The sequence below is a fragment of the Perna viridis genome, chromosome 10, assembly GCF_037379345.1.
Source record: "Perna viridis isolate PV_CMFRI_1.1 ecotype Kerala chromosome 10, ASM3737934v1, whole genome shotgun sequence".
NCBI classification, from domain to species: Eukaryota; Metazoa; Mollusca; class Bivalvia; order Mytilida; family Mytilidae; genus Perna; species Perna viridis.
Genome location: NC_142454.1, coordinates 14,698,267 through 14,725,795, shown reverse-complemented (window position 1 = coordinate 14,725,795; position 27,529 = coordinate 14,698,267). Strand labels below are relative to the sequence as shown.

The 27,529-nt window shown below is 33.5% G+C and overlaps 1 protein-coding gene across 1 annotated transcript; it reads left to right on the top strand.

The window, feature by feature from the left end:
* The first annotated feature begins 1,116 nt into the window (after positions 1-1,116).
* On the top strand, positions 1,117-27,529 carry LOC148604664 (peptidylaminoacyl-L/D-isomerase polyprotein-like). Its single transcript, XM_088549967.1, has 9 exons — positions 1,117-1,587; positions 12,337-12,385; positions 14,593-15,881; positions 16,419-16,500; positions 17,872-17,904; positions 19,345-20,621; positions 21,107-21,203; positions 23,604-23,651; positions 25,487-27,529. The coding sequence occupies exons 1-9, from the start codon at positions 1,573-1,575 to the stop codon at positions 26,077-26,079; spliced, it is 3,483 nt and encodes a 1,160-aa protein (XP_088406093.1). The 5' UTR covers positions 1,117-1,572; the 3' UTR covers positions 26,080-27,529.

Here is a 27,529-nt window from a genome sequence, read left to right as displayed (position 1 = left end):
AGAAGCTTGTAATAATGGTATGTTTACATACTATTTGGAAAATCAAGGCAGTTTAGTACCTTATATGCTATCTGTAGCTTTCCGTGTGCTATATCTAAGAATGATATTTGTGAAAATAAAAAAGAACTGAACCACTAGTGCATGTTTCATACATTAAACTGGCCCAGAAGCAACCTATTTAGAACTTTTTGGACGTAATAGACAAACTTATAAACAATAAATAATAATAATAAACATATTATTTCTGAACAGAATGTATATTTGGTATCCTAATAAAATACTTGATTCCCATCGTCTTCAGCATACCTGGACTGAAGGAGCGATTCGATCTGTAATTTCTATCGTAACGCTATGTTTTTAATAGCACCAACTTGGCTCTTAATTCGAAATGCATAAACGTTTCAAACACTGCATGAACAAAGTGAGGACTCACCATGTCTTTACGAAACGCGTACTACATGCATACATTAATGAAGTTTTAAATCATTTAACTATTAACTATTAACTATTATATTAAGTATGTTCAAATTAAAATTGTAACTGACAAAAGGGATCTGCCTGGTGACCTAGCTGCATGTCACTTTGTTGTTTTTTTTTTTGGTTTTTTTGTTTTGTTTGGTTTTTTTTTATCTTGAATGATCAATTACATAATTTTATTGATGTCTTAATTCTTATACTATTTGTATTGGTTTTCAATAAGTATTACCTCCGATTGAGACTTACTAATTGTTGTAGTGAATGTGTATACAGTAAATAAATGTTGTCTTCGTTCTGGATTGTGTCTTATGTTGTAACGATTTCGATACCCAGTTCGATATCCCAAGCAAGATCATCTTGCGACATCAATTTAATAGAATTAAATGCCGAATAAAGCAAGGAAAAACAATTTTGGAGGTATAATTTGTGGAAAAAAATCTAAATTTCATGCATGCCAAAAACAAATTGTTTTTTTTTTTTTTTTTTTTTTTTAATTTTAAAGATGGGGTGTATGCCCGGCACGCCCGTCCTTATTTCCGCGTCTGGTAAAATGTACGAGCACTGGACCACACCCTCTTGGTTTAAAAAAAACTAGCCTTATAAGAGCACTCTTCATTTCTAATCGAAAAGTTTTAATAAGTATGCATAACGGTTTTCGATTGGCAATGATCAAGTTACAGATTGAAAGCGAAAATTTTGAGTTATTGGCACGAGGAACGATGAAATTCTTACTCCGTGTATCAATTAAGTATTACAAAGAGACACCGGCAAGACGAATGGACGGAAAATCTGGAAATATGCACGCCTTCTGAGTTTCGAAGGCGTGACAGAAAATAATGCAATCATGATCTTCACATTGGCAACATCATACATATATTTTCTTGTTAAAAAGGCTACAGCATCAAAATTGATTTTACTGTCAATCTACTTTAATTCGAAATGGATGGAATTTAATCCTCATCTAACTTCAAACTGTTTTATGGAAAGATTTCGCCATTATCAGTCGTATATCATTTCTTAAAACATTCTTACACAAGAAAAAAGTGTAAATGTATTACTAGTATTAGGATTAACCCGGAATACAGCTGCAGAAAAATGAATGCAATAAAGGTATGTCTGCAAGTAATTTTTGTTGCTTGTACTTTGTCAAATGGCCATGATTTGTCTGTATGTCTGTATGTCTGTATGTTGATTCTGAATTTGTTAGCAGGCGATGCAACGTAGGACCAGACAACAAGTAACATACAAGTCAGAATATATGTAGTTTTGTCGACAGCTTTGGTTTTTTTTATTTATGTGTTTTTGTGTGAATATTTTAAGAATTTACTAATTAACTAATTAACTAAATTCTTTATTTAAAGAAGGTAACACAGTTAACAATAAAATATGTTAATCTCCCCTGTGGCCTTCACAAATACAAACAAAATAATGATAATAAAAATAATAATAAACAAAACAGATAAGCCTATAAGCATACATATGATTATTTTTCTAAAGTATATACGAATAAGATATTATACAATACAATTTGTCACTAAATACCTTTATTTTCTTGTTGATTTAGTAGGTAGACATTACATTTTTTCTTAAAATTTTCAAGAGTTTTTGACTGTTTTAGTTCTAAGGGAGTTCCACAAGGTTGTTCCAATGCATTGAAATGTTTTTTTTTTCAAAAATTTTAATTTAGTCTATTTATATGAAAATTACTTGATGTCGCTGATCTTGTATATGTGTATGTATTCATGGAAGAGCATTTTGGGAAAAAAATCAGACAAATATTCAAGTGCTGAATCATTCATACATCTACATATCATGATCGCATTGAAGTATTTAATTCATAATTTCGCATTGAATTAATTGTTGTCCACCTGCATCTAAAAGTTTGATAATTATCTTTTTCAATATACGGACAAAAAGAAGGTGAGATTTTAAAAAGTATCAGACAATTGTCGAATTTGGTTGTCAAGTGAAAAAAGAAAGCTTAATCAAGCTAAATCTAGATTTTAACATACGTCGACCGACCATTTTTTTTGTATTATTTTTACTTATAAAATAACCATTTTCTTGTTATTTGTTTTTTTTATTTGTTATATCAGATTCAGCGAGTTTAATAGAAAGTAACCAGGTAACCAGGGTGCGTGCATAGTTTGTGGTGATGCATATTATACTTGTACTAAGTTATATAAGGATGTTGGCTAGGTTGTGATCAGTTATATATTGAGGTTTACTAGTATGTGTTCAGTTATATAAGGATGTTGGCTAGGGTGTGATCAGTTATATAAGGAGGATGGCTAGGTTGTGATCAGTTATATAAGGAAGTTTGCAATTTTGAGGGTGTGATCAGTTATATAAAGAGGTTAGCAAGGGTGTAATCAGTTATATAAGGAGGTTAGCAATTTTAAGGGTGTGATCAGTTATATGAGGAGGTTAGCAAGGGTGTGGTCAGTTATATAAGGAGGTTGGCTAGGGTGTGATCAGTTATATAAGGAGGTTGGCTAGGGTGTGATCAGTTATATAAGGATGTTGGCTAGGTTGGAATCAGTTAAATATGGAGGATGACTAGGTTGTGATCAGTTATATATGGAGGATGGCTAGGTAGTGTCAGTTATATAAGGAAGTTTGCAATTTTGAGGGTGTGATCAGTTATATAAGGAGGTTAGCAAGAGTGTAATCAGTTATATAAGGAGGTTAGCAATTTTAAGGGTGTGATCAGTTATATGAGGAGGATAGCAAGGGTGTGGTCAGTTATATAAGGAGGTTGGCTAGGGTGTGATCAGTTATATAAGGAGGTTGGCTAGGGTGCGACCAGTTTTATAAGGAGGTTGGCTAGGGTGTGATCAGTTATATATTGAGGTTTACTAGGATGTGTTCAGTTATATAAGGACGTTGGCTAGGGTGTGATCAGTTATATATTGAGGTTTACTAGGATGTGTTCAGTTATATAAGGACGTTGGCTAGGTTGTGATCAGTTAAGTATGGAGGATGGCTAGGTTGTGATCAGTTATATAAGGAGGTTGGCTAGGTTGTAATCAATTATATATTAAGGTTCACTAGGATGTGATATATAAGGGGGTTGGCTGGGTAGTTATCAGTTATATATTGAGGTTTACTAGTATGTGATCAGTTATGTAAGGAGGTTGGCTAGTATGTGATCAGTTATATATTGAGGTTTACTAGTATGTGATCAGTTATATAAGGACGTTGGCTAGGGTGTGATCAGTTATATATTGAGGTTTACTAGTATGTGATCAGTTATATAAGGACGTTGGCTAGGGTGTGATCAGTTATATATTGAGGTTTACTAGTATGTGATCAGTTATATAAGGACGTTGGCTAGGGTGTGATCAGTTATATAAGGAGGATGGCTAGGTTGTGATCAGTTATATATTGAGGTTTACTAGTATGTGATCAGTGATATAAGGAGGATGGCTAGGTTGTGATCAGTTATATATTGAGGTTTACTAGTATGTGATCAGTTATATATTGAGGTTTACTAGTATGTGATCAGTTATATAAGGAGGATGGCTAGGGTATGATCAGTTATATTATGGGTTCTATTTGAATCTCTAAGTTATGACAATGTAAAACAACTCAGATTTCAATGCTGGTCGAATCACGTGAATGAACGACTTACATGAATTGTGCCAAACTGGCTATAAAGCTAATTATTGGAAAGAAAATGCTGCTGCCAAAAGGTCCATAAAACTGTTAGGGTAGGTAAGGAAACCTAAAACACATACTTTTGTTTTTATTTAGCCTTAATATTGGAAGATTTTACAGAAATGAAAAGTATTGCTAATAAGCATTAGTGGTGGTTTTAATAACCTATTAGTGAAGCAAATTATGTTAGTTTACCAAACCACAGAATTACCTTCATTATTTGCAGTACAAATTCTTAAACTAAAAATCGGCAGGATGTTTTTCTTTTCACGATATTTTAAAGTCATGTTCGCGTCAATCAATTATTCAAAATAAAAATCTTAATCCTCCTATGTAGTCAATAGATATTGGAATCGACATCATCACTTTATGCATCTTATGTATTTTTCTTTAGCTCACACAAAAGTCTTTAGAGGATACCATATAAAGTATATCTTTGTTCGTCGATTCTCATTATACGAGGATGGTATCGAGTACATTAACTTACTGAGAGTAAAGCAGTATGTAACATAACTAGCAAGAACAGTTTGGGATCCACAACAGAAAGTATGAAGCAGGGAATTCACGTTAAAAAAACTAAATAATTTCTTTCTACATAGAGTTTCATGCATACAGTTAAATAACAATTGCACGAGAACAGCTTGTCGGAGTAACACGCACTTTCAACTTCACAGAAAACTTTTTTAGAGCAAAGTTACATGTCTCATAATATTTAAGTCACCCGGCGTGACCACTTCAAAAGTTATATGGCCGACACCATACTATGCCGTTTCCTGTGTTTGCTCTATTTTTCATATTTAACACCGGACCACTCGGTGTGCATTTCCATAAAAGCAAAGGACTATTACCCTGCTTCAAGATATTATAGTCCAAGTTCCTCATTTAATTTGTCTATTATATCAGTTTCTATGTGTTATTGTTGCTTATTGTAATAGACCTTTTCGTGTTAAGTCTCAACCAACCTCAATATAAACTTCCGCGAGGTAGGGCTTGAGTAAAACAAATGAATGTTTCCTCGCGGAAGTGTACATGTATTTATATTGAGCATGACTCATCGAACATCCCACAGTTATCAATAAAGGATCTATTCTCTGTGTTCTTCTAAATTAGTTGTGGTGATAAAAAAAAACGCCCTTTCAAATCAGTAATCCTTATAACCAGCAATGGCCATATGAAATTATAGAACAAATACATGCATTTCGAAGAAGGACGTTCTTACAAAGTTGATTTAGATAATTGTTTTAGAAATGTAAGTAGCACAAAGAAAGCTTTATATTCGTGATGAAAATGACCGGATTCAACGGATGAAACTGGACACAATATACCGTACGACTAATTTGTTTGTCTGAATGAATGTTAAAGTATAAAAAACATACAAAGATTAAAATTTACGTTTCCACGAAACGTGTAGAAGTCTCCTCCCGTTTGCTGATCTGTGTTTTGAGAAACATTGTCAATGGAACTGCTTATTATTAATCGAGGAGCGTAAAGAATGTGGATATCAAATTTCAACGAAACCGAAAAAGTTTGAATTTTCATTTTAAAAATGGCAGCCGATACGTAGCTAAAATTGCCAATTGAGCCGCAGATTATTAATCGGGACGTCTTAAAGAACCTAGATATCAATTGTCATCAAAATCGGACAAATTAAATTTCTTGACCGCAGTGGCTGTTATTTTAAAAATAGCAGCCGAAACGTAGCTAAAATTGCCGATTGAGCCGCAGATTATTAATCGGGACGTTTTAAAGAACCTAGGTATCAATTTAGATCAAAATCAGACAACTTTGAATTTTCGCGCGCAGTGGCGGCCATTTTGAAAAAATGGCGTCCGACACGTAGCTCAAATTGCCAATTCAGCCCCAGATTATTGATCAGGACGATTCAAAGAACATAGATATCAATTTTCATCAAAATCTGACAAATTTGAATTTTCGACCGCGTTGGCAGCCATTTTGAAAATGGCGGCCAAGGCGCACGCGATTTTTTCTCGTTAATTTGTTTGGACTATTGAGCTTAATTTATACATCAAGTTTCGTCAAATTCTGATCAGTGGTTTTCGAGATATTTGATGTTCCAATTTCCGGTGTAAAAAATGGGTATATTTAGTCCGGCGGCCATTTTGAAAAAATGGCGGCAGCTGGATTTTTTTTTTTGAGGTTCTGCATCCTTCGAAGAGTAGTTCTAACTTCTTGAAAAATTTCATCTCAGTCGGACCAGCCACTTTAGAGAAAAAGGGCGGACACTTTCAACAATTTTTATGACAGGAGAATTAAAATAATAATAATAATAATAATAATAATAATAATAATAATAAACACAGTAAAAACAATAAGTCACCGCCACTTCGTGGTCGGCGACTTAATTAAATTGGCTTGGATTTTTGTGAAAGTTTAGGGGTAACTAGCTAAATAAGGTTGCAAATTATTTCTGCGTCAACCACGCAATGGTTTAGAATATTTTTCACAACCTACGTTGAATAGTTTATTTCTTTTTTCTTCTTAGTTTTCTATTTGCAAAATTTGACATTTTAACATTACAGAGCATCCTGAAATGATGTCAGTTTTAATAACAAGTCCCACAATTCAAAAAGAAACGTGGAAATGTGGAATGAATATATTTTAACAAAATAGTCTAGCTTCTAGGCAGTTCCACTTGTTCTTTGTCAGTGTGGTCATGTCAAATTTTAAAATATAAGAATAAATTGAACAGGAAATGTCACTGAGCATAGTGAATAAATGAAACCTATCGAAGTTATAATTAAGCAGTCAATTGCAGGCAAAATACGTGCACTTGTATTATTAGCATATTTCAGAACAATTGTGAAGAAACAAATAATTGTCATCCGGGATAACAGGAAATGAATTGTTCGTTTGCGTGCACCAACCAATTTGTAAAGTAAGGAATGAATGTTCAGTGATTCTACGATAGTTACGTGAAACTCTTTGTGAGGAAACGCAATTGAAAACGGGATCTTTTTTATTTTATTAGTCCATGCATTTGACTCTGAGATTGAATAAAAAAAAATCCTAAATCTCTACGGGATGTAAATATCAATCATAACTAGAAATCAACCATTTATTGAAATGGTGCACACCCGGAGAAATATTTTGATACTGAATATTTTAGTCCTCTGATTTTAATTATGTACAGATTAAGAGTCATGCATCGACTCACAAGTTACGTTAAACACGCATGGCTCCAAATAATTCTATCGAAAGTTTTATTTTGATTTTTGCAGTGCTCAGCTAAAAACGGGATAATCAAAATAGTTTTTGAAAAATCGAAATATACCTTACCAGGGTGTTCCAGCTGAGTTGCGACCCCATTTTATAGAAAAAAATATTTCAGATAGGTAAATAGGTAGAGTTCTCACTTACCTGATATACAACAATATCTCAAAGTTCCATTTGAATCGGATGCAAATATCCAGAAACTTAATTTTTACAGAAACAAAAATGAAGCTTTTGTACAAATGCGACCTTGACTCAAACTAAATTCACCCAAAATCAAGAGTGTTTTCATTCAATTGGTACGTAACAACATCCCAGAGTATCGTTTCAATCAGATGTAAACTTTTTAAGTTATCGTCTGGAATTCTAAATTTTGTGCAAAAATGTAAATTTGTTTTGGCATACTTGACCTTGATCAAAACTTTTGCTAAATCAATATAGGTATCCTACTTTTCTGGCATGTAACATTATTCAAATGCTTAGTTTGAATCAGAAGTTATCGTACCGAAACTATTTTTTTTTTAAGTAAAGTTTTTTTTTAACTGTCATCTTGACCTAGAACGAAATATACCAAAAATCAAATACCTGGTATATAAAAATATCTCAAAGTTTGGTTGGAATTGGACATAAAGTTAAACTTTAAGTTTTTTTTAATTATCGTTCGGAAAACTCCATTTTACGAAAAAAAGTTTTTTGGCCGCTTTGACCGTGACATTGAACTAAATTTCCGCAAAATCAAAAGGGTTTGTATTGACCTTGTATGTAACAATATCCAAAAGTTTCGTTTGAATCTGATGTAAACTTTGTTAATTATCGTCCGGAAACCTTAATTTTACAGAGAAAGTTATTTTTTTGCCCGCTATGACCTTGACATTAAACTAAGTTTCCCCAAAACCAAAAGAGATCTCACTTACCTGGTATGCAGCAACATCCCGAATTTTGTTTGGAATAATATGTAACTTTTTGAATTATCGTTCGAAAACCTCCAATTTAACCATTATAAAGGGGGAAAAGTTTCTTGGCCACTGTGACCTTGACCTTGAACAAAATTAACCCAAAATCAAAAGGGTTTGCACTTACCTGTTGAAGCAGTAGGACAACTTCTTATTCGAGTTATTGTCTTAAGAAGAGAAAAATAATCTTTCTTGATTAGCTAATATTTTGATAGCGTAGATAGATAGAAGGAAACTTTCGAATAAGATGCTCCTTATGGCCAGTCCTACAAAAGATTCAAAAGAGCTAGCACCACAGTTTTGCCTAATTTTAGTCTTGTAGTCTGACACTTTTTGACATGTATTATGTCAAACAAATATGTCTACATGTATATTTCCACAAGTACACTCCTTGAGACGGTTTCTCGCACTCACGACACCCAAACGCACGCTGAACGTTCACAAAACGCACGATAAACAAACGTTTCTATCGTGCGTTTAAACGAACGCTCCTATCGTATGTTTAAACGCACGATAAACAAACGTTCCCAGCGTGCGTTTAAACGCACGACAAACGAACGCGCCTAATAATATTTACAAATAATGCAGAAGTAGAAAAAAAGAAAATTGAATTAATAAAAATATATAAATAATAGCAAAAAATATATAAATTACAGAAATAATCAAAGTGCAAAAATAAACGAAAGCTCCTATTGTGCGTTTAAAGAACGCTCCTATCGTGCGTTTAAACCAACGCTCCTATCGTGCGTTTTAAAACGAACGCAAAATGATGTGAAAACGTAAGATAAACAAAGCACGAACGCTAAAATGGGAAACGTAAACGTTTCAAGGAGTGTAACTAAGGCCAAGGCCTACACAATACAGCAAAAATTGTCTGAAAAAATATATATCTGCATCAAATATCGTTTCCATAGAACCCAAATAAAAATATGCCAATAAGTGCAAAAAAGTAAATGTATCAGGTTTAAAAAAGTCAATGGCTTCCAACAAAATATCTTATTTTTTTTTTATTTTATGCCCTGAAACTGCCGATATTTCTTTATAGAAAAACCTACATGGGCATCGCATATCAGATTTTTAGCTATTTCGCTTCGTAATCCACTTATCAAATTTAGCATGGTTTAAAATTACCTTACTTTCAGTTTCACATGGAAGTCAAATTGTCATTAAAATAAAATCCCCTTCAAAATTAGAAATATAAGAAGTACTTCAAGATACTTTTTGTAGTCCACTTTAAAAATCTATCAACAATCCAATCCCCATTTCTAATCATTATGGTAACCATTACCTTCCATTTATGTGAAACTAAACAAAACTATGGAGTGCTAGCTGAATCGGGGTAAGAAAAGACTCCCCTCAAACGTTAACCAATGACCATTTTTTGTAATTTTGACATCTGTAATTGCAGTAGGTGTGCCACGTCAGGTATCAAACATTCATGATGAATGGTTGTGAAGAATTCATACTCACGCATAGCATGTCCGAAAGTTGTTTTTCCTGTATTCATAGTGTCCGATTACCCGGCATGGATATACGAGGGCCCGGGAAACGACTAGACTAGCTGGCGCTGACACGTTTTTCTTCATATTACGTATAACCTGTTCAACAAATCAAATCCAGACTTCTGAAGAATCAATCGTTCTTTGCTAGCCTTGGCTGCAGTGTATAGGGTGACACTCATAAAAAGCGTCCATCTTATACTACATTTCATTTGTATTTTCAAATTCTACATGTACACATAGTTAGCATAGCCATTCAAGAACTACTGGTATTTTAATGTGGAAGGGTCTGCCAGTCTTTCTCATACAGTTTACTTCCTGGTTACATGTAGGCTAGTAAAATACATGTAAATTCATTTTGTTAAATTGAAATAAATCAAGGTTTTTGTATACTAACGAAAAAACATATGTGAGAGTCAAAACATTTTTGCATAGTGACATACACATTTCTGCGTTGCTATGAGCAATGAATTGCAACAATCACTGTTCAGCATGGTCATAAGTGCACTTCAGCGTTTTAGATCCGCTAAGTGGCCAACGCATATCACTTCTAAACATCGCAGTAAACGCACTTCGGTGTATTACCGTCGCACTTTTGCGCACCATCGAACATCCGCGTTCAGTCTTAGGTAATACTATATGGTTAGATTGATTCAGAAAACCTGGTATCATTATTTAGTAGAAATAAAGTTATTTTGAGGCAGTCAAAACATAAATTCCAAGTGTTTATTTTTTTCATATAAAGTATATATTTTTCTATTCCTGGTTGTGTGGAGATTCAGGTATTTTATAAGTGCATAAGCGATTATTATCATAAAAACCAGTAGCCATAATAACATACTGAAAAATAATATTACTGAGTTTTCATACAAATCAGGGGTGCCTATTCAAAACTATGTTTTAGAAAAAGCATGCCAGAAGAAGGTGGGTAATAGTTTAATATATTAACACCTATTCCGATTCATTTTCTCTCAAGTCTAGTTCCAAAAGTTCTTGGCTGTATGAAATTATGTATTTTTAAAAATGAGCCAAGATGATGATGTTGAGGAGATAACCTAATGCGACAGGGAACTAAAACATTCCGGATACCTTTCTTCATGTAGATTACACTTGTTTACTATCATATATATTACATCTGTCTAAATGTATAAATGTTAAACAACATTTAATCAATATATCCACCAAATTTCAACTTTTAATTGTAATTTTAATTTAAACCGAGTCAATTTGTTTACGAAACAGTGCGCCTAAATGCAACTGTATAGTGCAGCCTTACATATTTTAAGAACTGTGTCTGAAAAAAATCAGAAATTGGTGAATTATTCTTTTACTCTTGGCATTAAATATTCCTATACGAAACAATGAGACCCAGGTGAGAGATTCTGGGTCTCTTGGGCCTCTAGTTATGTTCTAATGATGACTATTGATCGGCCACCGTAAAATGAACTTTTAGTGTAGGATTTGAAAAAAAAGTTATCATTAACACAATCTCGATAAAAATACTTGTAATATTTACATAGAAACTAATTACTATCATCAGAACTCTGAGTTTATAGAAAATAAAGTATTTATTTCCGTGCGAAAGCTCAATTAGAAATGCATCACGCTGATGCTAAACGATTTGTGATGCGTTAATGACGAATTCAAAACAAAAGCTTAAAATTGAAAGTTAAAATACTGAATGCGACTGCATTTTGTTTTGGTGCGTTTTGGTATCAAAGTAATATATAATAGTATACGTGGCTTAATTGTTAAAGTAAGGGAAAAGCTAAAGGTATAGCTAAAATAAGGAAGTTACAAGCTGAGTAATTAATATTCAAATATATTGGTGTTTGGGAAAAGAGCCTATTGAAATTGGCAGTCGATAGAAAATCAAAAATTTAATATGCCTAGGTCACACATTCACGGAATGCATCGCCGGTTACAGGAAAGGTGTTTTTTCTTCAAATTTACATTTTTATAGAACTTGCTCACACTACAACCATATTCATTTTAGCCGCTTTCAGGAATAAATTTTATTCAAATATTCGAATTTTGTTCTTTGAAGCAATCAATGAATTAATCTTTTTTCCTCAATCTTTTCAAAAAGTCTGTGGGAAAATAACACGGCAATGCAGTATACTTGCAAAATCACACTCAATTTTTACCAGATTAATTAAAATGAAATACCGTTTATGTAGTTTTTGAAAGCAATCATGCTTAGAACTAATTAGCTCAGTTTTCTCGAATATCGTATCACAAAATTCAAGTTTTTTTTTATTTATATGTTCATTGCATGGATTAAACCTGCTTCTGCGTATGCTAACAATAAACCGTTTAGTAGCTTCAAACCCATCCAATCCATGGTCTTAATGTTAACACCTGGTCTGTATTGTAAAATAACTATTTTTCCTATATTTTGGTCTCGTATTTTCCAAGAGTGATATTAAAACAAAGAATGATAGTACAATTTCTTCATCCAACATTCTTATGCTAATTGTACTGACGATTTTATATGTTTTAAAATATCTTTTCAGATGCATGCATTTTCATTGATGCTAACTGTTGTAAACATACAAATATCTTGTAAGTATTTAACTCCTTATTTAGTTCGATTAAAACCACAAATATTGTAAAAACATTGTCCTGACCTAGCCCATTGACACGATTTCAGTAAACTGATTAATTTAGGAGATAAAATGAGTTGGTCAAGTCATGTTTCGTCCAACATATACAAAGGTGTACACTCTTTCCATAAAGCAAACACACTCGACCGAAAAATTTAACTATACAAGTTGCTAATCAGGCACATAAATTTAAATAAAATATAATATTTATATAGTATGGTTTTCAAAAAAAAAATAGAATGCATTTTTTTTTTAAAGTATAAAAATGTCATTGTCTGGAGTTAATAAAACATATTGGGTATCAGCACTATTTCTCCAATTACAGCATTCGGAAGTATTAAATATGGTACACAAAAGTCCAAACTAAAATAATGAGAAATAGTACCGTTCTACCTAAAAGTACAGCGGACACATCTTTTTCATTTTAATAATTGCCCTTACAATACAATGTTTATCAAAACGAATAATTTTATGACTCACGGCATGTCAACCCATAAAACATTTATGCCTATAAAGGAGGATTGTAATCTAAAACCTCATTTAAAAACAAAGATTATTGGAATTCTATAATAATCTTTTTATTGAATCGTCTCCTAAAAGTACATAGATGTCAGTTAGATTCAAAAAGTAGTTTGCAGACGATTAAAATATCGAAAGCGGGAAAGGCTCATCACGCAGCATTTTAGGATATGTCAACTGCAAACATTAATAGCTGCGTTAATGGTAATTGTTTCAGGATTTTCATTTGTAAGATGATGCCAATAGTCTATGATTTGTTAAATGGTTGTGCAATGTGTTCTGTGAATTTTTCCGACGCAGTCGGTATGGTTTCGCTTTCTACCCTTTGACCTTAAAGACGCTCTTCCATGGAAACGTAAGTTACCTGATCGCAATTCTTTTCCCGATTGGCCGAATACTGATAACTTAGTGGCGTTCGAATAAACTGTATCGAAAATTAAAATTGCGTGCCATATGTGTTATTTCCTGAATGAAATGTAGAAAATTACCGGTAAAAAGAACAAATTTTACTGCGTCGGCTATCTTTATTTTTAAAGACAGTTCTTGTTTTAAAAATATCTTTTTACGTAACGGACAAAGGTCATTATACTTAAGGTTGTTAATATATTTGTTTGTTATGTAACATTGTATAGGAAAGAGGTCTTATTGTCAGGTCTCACTAACCACTTCCAGGTCAAATGGCCACCCCCTATGTAGTACCAAAAACACACTGAACCTAGACCTATGCATTGTTAGTGCATTATTTGTATGTATTCTGAATAAAAGTAGTCAAAATAAAGCTGAGAATGTGTACTTTAAAACTATATATGTAATTTACTACAAAAGTGTATGAATATTGTTTACATGTGTGAGTAATTTGCCTCCATGCTGTCAGTTAGCAGAAAAGCTAAAAATGTGGATTTTCAGTATTATTTATTCAAGTCAATTTTGTGAAGAATTTCTACAATCATCGTACCATTAGCATAATGATTTTGAAAGCCTCATTTTCCAAGCTTCGCAGTGGTAGTCATTTGTCCTGGGAATTCACAGTGATACTTTGAAAATTACCTTTTGAACATTTTAAGTAATGGAAACGTTAGAAGTGGTTAGTGAGACCTCAATGAAAATATAAAATTTTAGAAAGCACATTGAGAAAATTACATTAAGATTCGTTAAACTGTTATGATATTTTGCTCTTAATCAAGACAAGCTCAGATTACAATTATGCACGAGATTTTCAAACAAAGCAGATGAAAACTACTTGAAAAATTTTAACTCAAGAACTATTTATGTATAAATGCAATCAAACGAACAAAATAGTTTTAATCGCCACCACGGGGACCACGGGAATTTGGGGCCTGAATAGTTACCGTCACCCGCCCCCTTTTCTCGCTACACGTCACACAGACATTTCTGTCAATTCGTCAATTCGTTTATCCGATTAAAATGTGTTTTGGTATCAAGACATAATATAATATCGAAAAGAAAATATATTCTATCGCTATTTAAAAAGCGAACGAAATTAAGTCAGTATCTACTATATTCTGGAAGTAGATTAAATGAATGCATCAAAAACTCAACTGACTTCCGTCAAACTGTCCATAATGTGTTACTGTAGTTCTAACATTCAAAGAAGTTTTGTTTAACGTAACATTATGAATATTTCAGACAGTAATGACTTCGCTGGTATATACTTCAAAACTGTTTTCGTAAACTCGACAAGTTCACCAAATACCACAATGAATTTAAGGATTATGAACCCAGCAGACACGGAAGCCAATGTAAAAGTATACAGAAATAATAATGTTGTCGAAACATTAGTAAATGTATCATCTCAAGGCAGCATTTCAATATCGAACCCACAAGAGGTCGGGGACTACGTTATAATCTCATCAACGAGTGTTTACCTTATACAGGAAGTTAAGCAGTTGCCAGGCGATATAGTCGATGCAAGTTACTTCATACCAAGAGAAAACTTAGGAAAAGAATACTATGTCATTGGTTTCTGTCGATACGACAGCACTTGTCGTATTACTATAGTCGGGTACTACATGGATACAAATATTACAGTTAATTTAAAGGTTAACCCACAACTTCCGGTCTACAATAATGATGGAGAGGAGGTAAGCGAAGGATCATTTTCTTTACTTTTAAAAAGCAACCAAACTATAACGTTTGAAAGTGAAGGCGATCTTTCTGGGACATACATAAAGGGCAACAGAATATTTTCCGTCTTTTACTCTACGCTAGTGAATAGAATATCAACCTTTAGGTCTCAAAATGGCCTCAGCGTTCAGGGTGCTACTCGTCAAATGTTTCCTGTTCAGACTCTGGGTTATCGATACATTCTGCCTCGATCAATGAGTCAATATGGCGGTCTGATTAAAATAATAGCCACCACAGAAGAAACAGAAGTCGATATATTATCGCTAGATCCGTTCGTTCTCAAGAAACCAGGAGACTTAGTTATAAAATCGATTACAAATATTCATGGAGTCGTAATTGATGCCCGTTATCCAATTTTGGTTGCAGTAGTCGACCTGCATATAGTTGACAATGTCGTCTGTCCGGCTTTCCCCTCCGTCATGTTAGTGCCTTCAGTTGAACAGTGGAAAGGCAACAATACGGTGATAATTCCATCTTGGGTGTCCGAAAGTGTTCGTTTTTACCTATTATTACATGATGGTGATAAACAATCAACAAAAATCGACGGGACGTTTCGAGAACCTGAAGCATTTATAAACGTTCCATCTACGTCTTACGTAGAAACAGATATCATTACCCAACCTAAACGAAATTTTAGGCAAAACATTACCAGCTTCCCAGGAGTTACGAAAGAATATGAGGACGACTCATTTTATCTTTCAAACGCATACAAATTTTGGAAATCCTTTGGATTCGTCAGCAGATATGGGCTGAGATTCCCTTTTAACCATGGTTTAAACACCTTGAATCAGGTATAGAAGAATATAAATTATAAATAATTTCTTGGTATGTTCCCTTTCTATGGTCACTGGTTCACACCTTTTTAAATAGTGACTGGAACGCATCTTAAACTTTTACTCCATCTCAATTAATTACATAATTGCTACAATAAGCATGCACAAAAATAGTTACCGATAAATTAATTTACATTTGGAAAATGCAATAAATAACAACCCCTTTATCTTCGTTCAAATTTCAAAAGGAATGATCTAGACCATAAATAAATTATCCTTCAATGTGTTTTTCGTGAGTTATAAAAAACATTGTTCATTTCACTTGATGAAAATAATTTCTGAATGTGACTTGTGTCGTTAAAATTAATTATTTAAGTCATAATTTCCAATCTTTGGACGCAACCTCCTGCTTTTTTTTTGGGGGGGGGGAGGGGGGTATTTTAAGCCAACAATTTCCTTTCAGTTCAATAAATATAGGCTGTATTTCTTGAACTTAACCGTTTTGTACTTTATCAGACAGTATTTAAAAAAACAAATTTCCGTGTATCATTACAGCCTTGTGTCCCGTCCGACATAGCAATGAGTGATCACATTGACAACGACTGTGATCGGTACATAGACGAAGACGTTCCTGGATGTTTGTATAGCAACACTTTTTAACTGTTTATGCTACCATGCGTTGACAATCAAGATAATTATTATAATAATTGAACATTTTTTTTTAAATAATAAAAGAATAATGCAAACAAACGGCAGATAACAAACGAAACCAGCATATTTTTTTCCCAAATAGTTCATAAATCACGATTAAAAGCAACGCATTTAGTCTTGATAAAATATTCATTTACACGTAAACTTAATAAACTAGTTCTAATTCATGAATACGCAACAAATTCATGAAATTTACTAATAGCATATTAGTTTCAATTAGTTTCTACTTTAGTAATATTTAATCAACGACTGAAGTCTTCAAAGTCGCTAAATCGTCAAACATTCTACGTCCCTGATTTGGTCAGGCGAATTCAATGTTCTATAATATACAATGTATATTAATATCAGGTAAGCGATAGTCAGTGGCTATTAAACATCAGTGACTGAAATATAATAATCCGATTGGTGTTCTTTTACGGTCTTGACTACATCCTTGCGGATCTCGCACGACCGCCCCTTGTGGGGATTGTGTTAGTAAATGACTGTTAGTAGTTTGAGACCTTCAGTAGTCCTTTGATAAGAGGGTGTCCAAGCAAAAACCAGACAGTGGGTGGCATATGACAAATTTTGTTTTAAAAAAATCACCCAATTTACAAATGCACCTTTTCTCAAAGTTTAAGGTTGGTTTTTGATTAACTTCTACAGCTGTAAAGAACATTGAAACTAATTGAAAAGAGAAGATAACTCTTTGGGGGACAATTTGGTTGCCTTGTTAGGGAACTTGAAAACATTTTCCGAGCCATCCTTTGTTGATTTAAAACAAGAATTTAATACTATTCGACATACATATGATATATACAATACATTGGAATACAAAATTCAGTTGGATAAAATTTACCATGTGCCACCTATATCATAGGATTTTCCTGTTTTTTACATGGACAGCCTCTTTAATCGTCAAACAGTAAACGATCTCAACTCGTCTCTTGGTTAATAAAATACCTATTACTTTGGCTTTAAACATATATTTTTTTTTTCAGTTTTGGCGAATGTGCTTGATTTAGCATACACTATTCGGTTGCACTTTATTATTTTAAAAGTATTCGTTATGAAACTCACTCGCCTCGTCTCCTCCTCCAATATCCCTCGTACACGCTAGTCCAAATGCTGTCTAATGATTGCTCCGACATAATTGTAATTGGTTTATTTTTACATACCGGTACCTGCTATTGAGTCGATCATACACGAAACAAAAATACATCTCTTCATTATACCAAGTAGCCATAAATGAAAATGATTTCCCGTAATCAAATGCTATGTCTCATCTACTTTACAAATATGTTTTTTTTTGTTGTAGTTGCATGTACAGACTGTAAATATATTACTGCAGGTACGCATGTTTATCATTGCTTCGACTGTAGCACCTGTCTATTTGCTGATCAATAACGGGCATTATTGACTAACGTTCGAATATTAGCCTAAATATGATCAAAACTGCTAATACAATACAAAATACAAAAGTGCGCCAATACGGGATATAGCCGTCCAATACGGCTTTTACCTGCCCAATACGTCATATTGGACTAGTTAAAAATCCATATTCAATAATTTGGCCTAGAGTATTAGACTAGTTAGTCAATAAAGATATAATTGCGTCAGGTTATCCATATTGGCTGAGTTATTGATCCTCGGCTAGAAATATAGTTAGCCTCGGACCAATAACTCAGCCAATATGGAAAACCTTAGGCAATAAAAATTTGACCTCACCTGAAGGTGGCTGTTGCCATCACTTGACCTCCGTCATCGTCGTTGTCTATGAACATTTTTTTCGTCTAAAACTAAAGGACAGAATTCAATGAAATTTTGCATGATTTTTCCTTACGATTTTCTGCCAAAAAATGTATTTAGTAATTTGATTCCTTAACAAGATCTTAGCTGTTGTAAACACAGACCATAGGGATATTGCACCAGTAACATATTTTATTACTTATTTAACATTTGTTTTTGCAATAAACACTTTTATAGCAGTTAGCTTAAAAAGATTAACTGCACTACCATCAGGAGAGCTCGACCTTACAATAGTCAAATTTTCAGGAAAAAATCAGTTGGCGTTTGGTGTAGTAACAGCCACTGAAATAGCCATGTATAACGTTTTTGCTATATTCGTGAATTTGATTATTCCATTGAATCTTCTCCTCCTTAAAAATAATTGACGAATTTGAACTAAACTTGGTATAAATGTTTCTTAGGTTATCCTGCTCAGAGTTAATTATTGGATGTTTGATCCGTCGACAAACATGGCCACAGTAACTATAAAAAAAGTGTTTAGCAATATGAAATTTATCCACAGTGAAATTTTTGTGAAAATCTGCTGGACCATGTATTGTCCTTTTTGACTTTTTATTTTGCTATTTTCCCGTATTATTCTTTTCAACCTGTTTTGCAAATCCTTACAAAAATGTACATATTTCTTTAGGTGTATTGTGATACAGAGATTCTGATTCGTGGATAAACATAGCTGCAGTTACAAAAAATATGTCATAGGGATCGAACATTTTGTTTGTTTGTTTTTTTTTTCTAGCTCACCCAGGGACTTTATATTACTCTCCCTGACTCATCTTTACCTTTTATGCAATAAGTCGTATATACCTGATTTTTTAGTAAGTCTGTTTAAATACATTTTGGTTCTGATACAAAAGAAGTTATGATTATTCATCTGTCTAGCTAACAGCTTTTTTAACAGATACGCTTGTTCTATAACTTTTTTTCACATATTTAGCATCTACGTTTTATTTACTTCAATCTACTCTTCATTTTTTTGTTTGTTTAGGAAATACTACAAACACAGGCAAAGAATTTTATGTTACATTCATTTACTATCCTTGGATAAATTACACCACAAATGTGTCGATCATTATGACTCCCGCAACTGAATTACAAGCGGAAGTTGTCGTTCTTTGTTACATCCTCCAGGATTGGAACACTTCTTTCATTCTTTATCCCGGCGAAACAAAACAACTATCTACGACTAGAAAAAAGTTTTCTGTAGCACTTCCAACGACACATATAAGCCGTGCAATTGTTCGGATAGTATCCTCGACTAATATTGTTGTGATCGGACAATATATCCCCTCATCCCGTGCTGTAAGTGCATTTAACGTATATCCCTTACACGCTCTGGGGACAGACCATTACGTTATCATACCAAATAAGACAATTACGTACCAATGTGTCATCGTACCTGTAAATGGCCCTGATACACGCATCAATATAGTGTTTAGTACTATTGATGACCTGTCTGTATTTTATTCTGGGAACAACGTAAAATATCGGAATGGTGAACAAATGCGTTTTTCTATACGATATTATAGAGCCGTTCAAGTTGTTGGAAATGTTGACCTTACGGGAACAAGAATTCGAGCGAATAGACCAATTGCTGTGTTTTGTGGTGGTATGACCTTTGGGCGAGGGATAGTCGTAGAACAGATATTGCCAACAAAATTCTGGGGCCAAAACTATATAACACCTTCATTTTCTAGGAATACTGACCCAAAAATTCATTATTTGAAAATTGTATCAAGAGCAAGTAGCAATGTAGTAACGGTCAAATCATCTGGCAATTCTGTTTCTTGTTCATATGACTATGAGATGACGTTTGCTTACCCTGGATCCTATAGAAGCATGTCGTTTGAGATCAGTAATCAGTGTAACTTGAATATCACAGGGAGAAAGCCAATACAAGTCATGTTTTCCAGTATCTTTGGAGACCTATATTCCATGCTGCTACCAAGTATACGTCATTTTGTGTCGGAAACTTTTTTAGTTATCCCACAATTGCCTCTTGAAGGCGAAAAACGTTTTTACATGGGATATGTTCTTAATGTGGAACCTTCTATGTCGTCAATTAATACTACTAACTTACAACTAGATGGTTCAATACGTTTAGGAACTAAGAACTTCATCCAAGAAACTAGCACTGGAATTCACAACTTAACAACTGATAAATTCATAATGCCATTTGTTCTGTTTCAAGGTAATGATAGCACGTCAGGATCGCAGACTAGCTATACATTTGTTGCTGGTCGTCTCCTCCACGCAATTGTTCAGGTAATAATCGATCTGCATTCTGCTCCGATTTGTATACACAATGCTAGCGTATAACTTCCGGTTTATTTTGGATGTAACGGGTCATGGGCTGATGTAATGAGTAAGCGTAGCATCATTCTGTTCATCTCACTGGCAAGTCAAGATTAATCTTAAGAAATCACTGAAGATTCTTGTTAACGGCATTCCTCATTAGTACTGCTATCTTGTAAACAAAGCCGCGCGTGGCTCTACAAGTGTCCACCAAATTTTAAGTCAATGTGATGATGTAATACAAGTATTGAGTAATAGTAACCGAGTGTGTTGTTTATCCTGGTAGCCTTGTTAGATCCTTCTTTTTATTCCAGGCATAGTAAAATGTTTACTTAACACTACTGACATTGTCTCGGGTTTTATTCACCCCTTCATCCTTTCTAGATAACTTTATACAAAGCTTTTGTCACAACCATTTTATGCTGACAAAATATGTATTTCTTCTTTTTCATCAGGAATGTGTTCCATCCAAAGAAATTCAAGACTCAAAAGACAATGACTGTGATGGACTCGTTGATGAAAAAACTTGTAATAATGCTAGCATTTTTTCGCGTAAGTATATATAATATAAAACAATGACAACTCTATGCAGTGTCGTCAAAAAGTAATGGAATATACACATCTAGTGTATAATAAACAAATGTAAGATGGCTGAGGCGTGAATTGTGTATATTCTTGATTTTTAACCTCTGTTAGACTCGATATTTTGTACGTGTACAATACTGTGGGAGAGTTATGTAGATTTTCCGGCAGAGGTGTTCATAATTAGTAAAAAGTTACAATAATTCATTTTAAACAAGGAAGGATTTTGTTTGTTCGATGAAGGAGGCTAAGATGAACTGATCGTCATAGATATGTGATACGAGGAAACCACTTTCCAGCCATCTTAATGCTAAGTTATGATTGGTCAGTTAAAAGAAAAAGAACTGATATGATGAAAGGTAACAAATGCATCAGTGTATACTACCAAAATACACAAAATACCCTCAGAGACCGACATAAGGTCTTCAATAAGTGTAAACACACCTTTAAGTAAACTATGGAAGACCCCGATGACAAAGGAATAAAATGCATATATAACAATGTTAATTTTTGTTATTTTTGAAGGTGGTAAGAGAGATAAAATTGCAAGTCTTCCATTTTAGCCCATCTGGTCAGTCAGAAGTTATTCTCCTATATATCAAAACCGTTAGGTTTAGCCAAATTCTTTTTATTGCTGAAATGTTTCTTTATCATAAGGCATACAAAAGTCTCCAGGGATCAAATTTGTCAGGCGACTCCTTGTAAATTGCACTTAAAAGATGAAAAATGTATTTTTTAAAATTTTTTTTTCACAGTTTTCAGTATTACAGTTTTTGCATTTTTCTATTTCGAAATTCCAAAATACCATCCGTTTAAATAAATGTAATTTTTTTTAATATGAGAAGATTTTTTATCATTTAAAAAATGCTAATCATTACAAATTTTAGAAAATTTCGACGAAGAGAAATGGATGATAGAATGAAAAACTTTCAGATGATGAAATGATCCTTATGATAAGTCCTACCATAGTCTTCATTTAGTCAAAATTGTCGGAAAGCTCCTTGTTAGAGTTATTGCCCTTGAACGACAAAAAAAAAAAAAAAACAAGGCCTCTTGTCTACGAATCCGATTACTATCAAATATTATTGTACACTCTTTTCTCATGCATTTTCCTATTTTGAAATTCCAAAATATCATCCGTTTAAATAGATGTAAAATTTTTAATACGAGATTTTTTGTCATTTAAAAAATGCTATCATTATTTCAGAGCTAAATAGTTGACTATTGAGACTGGGGTGGGTCCAGGTGAGAGCGTAATGGGCGAACATTCCCCCTTTCAAGAAAAAAAAATATTGTATTCTGCTAAATATTGTATTGAATATCGCATTTATTTTATTCATTCATTAAATATGTCGATGAATAGGGGTTTTTAACGACCTTGAATATCAATACAGGCCTCTCACGGTCGTGGTTAGTAGAACGAACTGGTATTGGTGGCGGAGCCAGGCCTTCGGGATACCTGACCGAAGAGCTCGGTCAGAGTATGTCCTGCTAGCGGCTGGGCTGCTGTGTTGACGCTCTGGCCTACTCACTGACCCCAATGTGGGTCCGAGAGCGTTTCCCCACTCTAACTATTAGGGAGTACGTCAACGTGTAAAGTGATTAAATATGTCTACTACTAAGTGTTTTTTTTTAACGTCCTTGGTTACCCTGTCGGGTCTCGCACGGCTGGATTAAATATGTCATCATCTGATTTCTTTTTTTTATTATTGATTCTCGTAATTACGCCCCCTCCTCATAAAATCCTGGACCCGCTCCTGTGAAACAATAACCGAGTTGAAGGAAAATGATGGTACATGTAGGAATGTAATATATTTTAATCAATAAAATCTCGATATCAAAATGATTTGGTTTTGTCGGTCAAGTCACCAGGTCGTAATTCTGTTTCCCCGATTGGCCAAATCTTGATAACTTAGAGGCGTAAAATATACAAAATTATGGAACTTCGAAATTCTTTTTTCCTTTCAATCGATATAATGTGAACCCCTTGTTTGAAATTAAAGTAAATCTGTAGACATTGGTTTCTTGTTACTTGTCTTGGTTACTACATTATTTTGGTTCTTGTTTGTTGATACAAAGAAAGTGGTCTGTTTATCTTTATTGTTCTGTAATGCTTATGTAGACGGTTCTCCAGCAGTGCTAGGGGTTGTTTGGCTAGCTATTTTTTTACTTGGCTGGGGTATGGAGGAAAAGATTTCCAACCGCTACATTGTAGGAGTAACACAGACAGATCCAAGAGCGCGTCTCCTTTTTGCGTACATGCACGCAGAAAGAAGTGTTTAACAAAATTTTGTGTAAGCTTTACTGCACCCCCCTTTTATGTGATTCTCTGGATTTATCACGGGCTTAGCTTTTACCACGTCTTTTCAGATTCTGCGAACCTGATGTTCGAAGAAGATTGTCATACGCAACTCTTAAGTAAGTTTATATATATAGAACTATTATCACAGCTACTTAAGTCTCTATCCAACAAAGCCAGATATGCATTTCTAAAATGAATACTGCATGCATTCGGAGGAATAAGGAACTAGATATAATCACCTTTCAAGTGTGGTTGTAGCATGGGCAAATCCATATTGGGTTAAAAAATTGGTTCTGACCCCTTGAAAACTCTCTTGATCTTCCATTGTGTCGAAACTTCAGTAGAAAATGTATGATTTTTTTTAAAGTGGTTAATGAATTAAAATTGTGAATCACTTGATGTTTGATATTTACGAAAGTTTGAATATCGGCGAGTATAATAGTAGAAATTATTTCTCAGGTCTTAAGTGGCGTTCATCAGGGAAGGAATATCATTTCGATACTTTAAAAAATACAATTGTTATGATACACATACAAGTGTCTGGGTGCAAATGCTAGGTTGTAAAAATAAATAAACTAAAAACTTGAACAAGTAAAGCGATCTTCATATATAAACTAAAAAAAATGTTAATTGTGTTGAATATGTGGGCACCATCAAAAGATACACAATAAATTTAAGATTGATAAATTTAAGCTAACCCTTTTTAAAATTCGTAACTTCATATCATACTTTGCTGTAATTCAGTTTAAAAATGCAGAAGAATATGTAAATTTTAGGTTTTTTATTTCGATAAAGCCATCAACATATTTAAAATCCATAAGTTATTCCTTCATTCAATATATAAATACTGTTTCTAAAGATCATGCGGAATAATGAAACCCCTTTAATCACAAAATTTGGGGGGGGGGGATAGAAAGCAAAACTATTACCCCAATCCATATAATCAATAGGCCTAATTGTTTACCTATAGAACTTTGAGATTCAACCGCTGTGTAGCGTTTAACTTTGCTTAAAATTGTAACATTAAGAAACCGGACTTCTAACTACTATGCTTAGATCTAAAAAGCTTAAAATTTGCATTTCTAATAGGAATTTTAGTAATCTTGATACAGGTTTGGATTAACTTTGTATTGACATATCGATACTCTCTACTTGAAAATGGATTGAGATCAGTTCAAAATCTAATATAAAAATAAAGGTATAAAACATATAAGATCTGATATTTTCCCATTTTTCAGAAACTGACGTTCATTCGAAAGATGTCGAAAAGGCATATATATATTTTATTCATTATTGTGTCTTCCTCATCTGTGACTATACTTAGACCCGTGAAATAAACTAACTGTTAATTTTGAGGGTAGTAATATATTATCCCCTTTAATTCCCAAAAGTCATGAATAGTTATTGGTATATTTTAGAATTAACTTAAAGAAAAACCACAATGCATACAAGATCGTTCTATCTTAAGAAAATATTCTTTAGTTGTTATTTATTGTGCTCATTTAAAACTTCGAAAATTCGTGGTGATTTTTTCACCTTTATAGATATTATAGTAATTGTCAGTTACAAACAGAGATCAATTTTATATCTATATGTAATACATTTATTCATGTATTTAGGGATAATCGTTTAATTTACTAATAAAAGTTCTGTTGTTTTTGAAAGATAAAAATACAAAACAAACAAAAACATCGATGAAAACAACAAAAGAAAGTCGATCACAGAAAAAATATATATCAGTAATATAGGAGGAGAAACCAAATATTATTTTAGACTTAGGAGAATTTTTTGTGAAGCATATATATATGTATATGGTAAATGTATATTTTCCACAAAAAAAATCGCGCTCCGAAAGAAATAAACCGATGATTATTTTTTTCTATTTTGTACACTCTGTACAGGCGTAAAGAACTTAATACTTGAACTACTTGAATTTTAACTAACTTTTAAGCTCCGACAACGACACAAGAGTTGACCACTTCGCTTTTGACCAGCACAGTTATCGCCGACGACACAACAACTTCGACAAGTGTAGCCCAAACAACAAACTCGGATACAACAAGAAGTGAAGCGACACTCTTCAGAAATTCTCGTACAGAAACAATGACCAATGCTCTAACTTCACAGCAAAAAATATCATCCGATGTATCAAGAACGACAACTCAAACTGCCAGTACATTACTAACAGAGACGACTGAGAGCCGACAGTCTTCCACTGCCACAGCCGACACGTTTAGAACAACAGGAGACCAAACAACAGATGGCAGCGCCTGCTCTTGTAAATGTAACTCTGATATTTTGAACACGGAGGAAAAATTGCGCAAACGACTCAAAGAACTGGAAAGAGCGCTACATCTTGACAAGCGCAAATTGTCATCGTCAATCAGAAAACTGAATTCGGCGAGCGATGACAGAACTTCCGTAAGGTATCTTGGTTTCTCGGGAATTTTTGTACTGGTATTGACGGTTTCTTTTGTTATCATATTAGACATTATAAACCTGGCTCAGACTATTAAAACTCGGTGTTTGGTAAGAAGGATGTGATTTGGTAAGAATTTAACGTAGTGATTTGGCCCATTCTTTCACAAGAATCTAAAACATGTTTCAGTGAAATAATAAAAAACTGAGTCATGATTCAGGGTTCAAGTGAACAATTTGTTTAAAAAAAAAAACAAACACGTTACTATTTTTTAATAACACTCGTTCTTTCTTGTTTCTTTTACGCAAATCTGAAAATTCTGCAATATTCTATAATTTCATCGTTACTTTTCACTAAACAGAAATATGTGTCACAAAACATCACGTCTCTTTTACGCTTAAAAGTAACCTTAAAGCAACGTTTACAGAATCTTGTTTAAAAGAAATGGACGTCTTCAGTACATATAATGCTATAGCATTTTTCCACCGGCAACTTTATTTTTCTTACATACGAGTTAATGCTGCTTTTCTCGCTGTTCTAATTTCGATGTCGAATATTATGATATATGTTTTACTATATAATATACATATTTACTTATATTGTTCTACGTTAGTATGCTTCCGCAGTGACCGTATATTTTGAATGTTATGGATTTCAGTTGGTTACCAATGCTTGGTATTATTATAACATGTTTAATTACCGTCGACTGTGATGAATGGTGCACAACTCCGAGATAAAACGCATTACCCCCATCAGAAAATGATCTGTTCCAATACTAGTTTCCATTGATATATTCTATTCTGTTCTTTTTATTATACCAAATGCTATACAGCATATAGGTCAAACTATTGAAATATACATTTTAATATTTGACAAGTGTTGTTTTTGTGCACCATTATCCCATTACGGCGATGTAACATATGAGCAACAACTATAATAACGTTCGCTCTGTATCTCAGCGACCCAACTCTACCACATAAGTCTAAAAGTGTGGTCTGTGAGAATACGTGTAGTGGCTATTTCTTCTTACATAGATTCGAAAAAAAAACTGAATTGCCCATCAATCTTTAGCTAATCTTTGTAGACACAGGTGTATGGTGATATAATCTCGACTTTAAAGCACAACAAACTGTCCAAAATTAATCTCATTTACGAGATGGGAAATGTCTGCGTCTTGAAGTGGTCATTTTTGTTATTTCTAGAGCTGAACAGAACGGTTTCCTTGACACAATAAGTACGACGTTAACCTTGAAAATGTGACATTCTCAAACGATCTTGATATTTTTACACCTAATTTAAGTTTAAGAGTTAGATTTAGCTGTCAACTATCCATTGAATGAACGATTGATATTGCCCAACATTTATTTTTCACACCTGCCCCGGAATGGATCCGAATTTGATTTTAATTTCTTTACTTCCTGTCTCTTGATACCTAACAAGTTAACTTTTATGTTAAATGCTTTAATGCGTTTCAAACAATGCTTTAGTATAATGATTTGTTTCTTTTTCTTTCCTTGTTGTTGTTGACATTTTTGTTATGCAGTACTAAAGGATATTAAAAGTTTAACAAAGTCA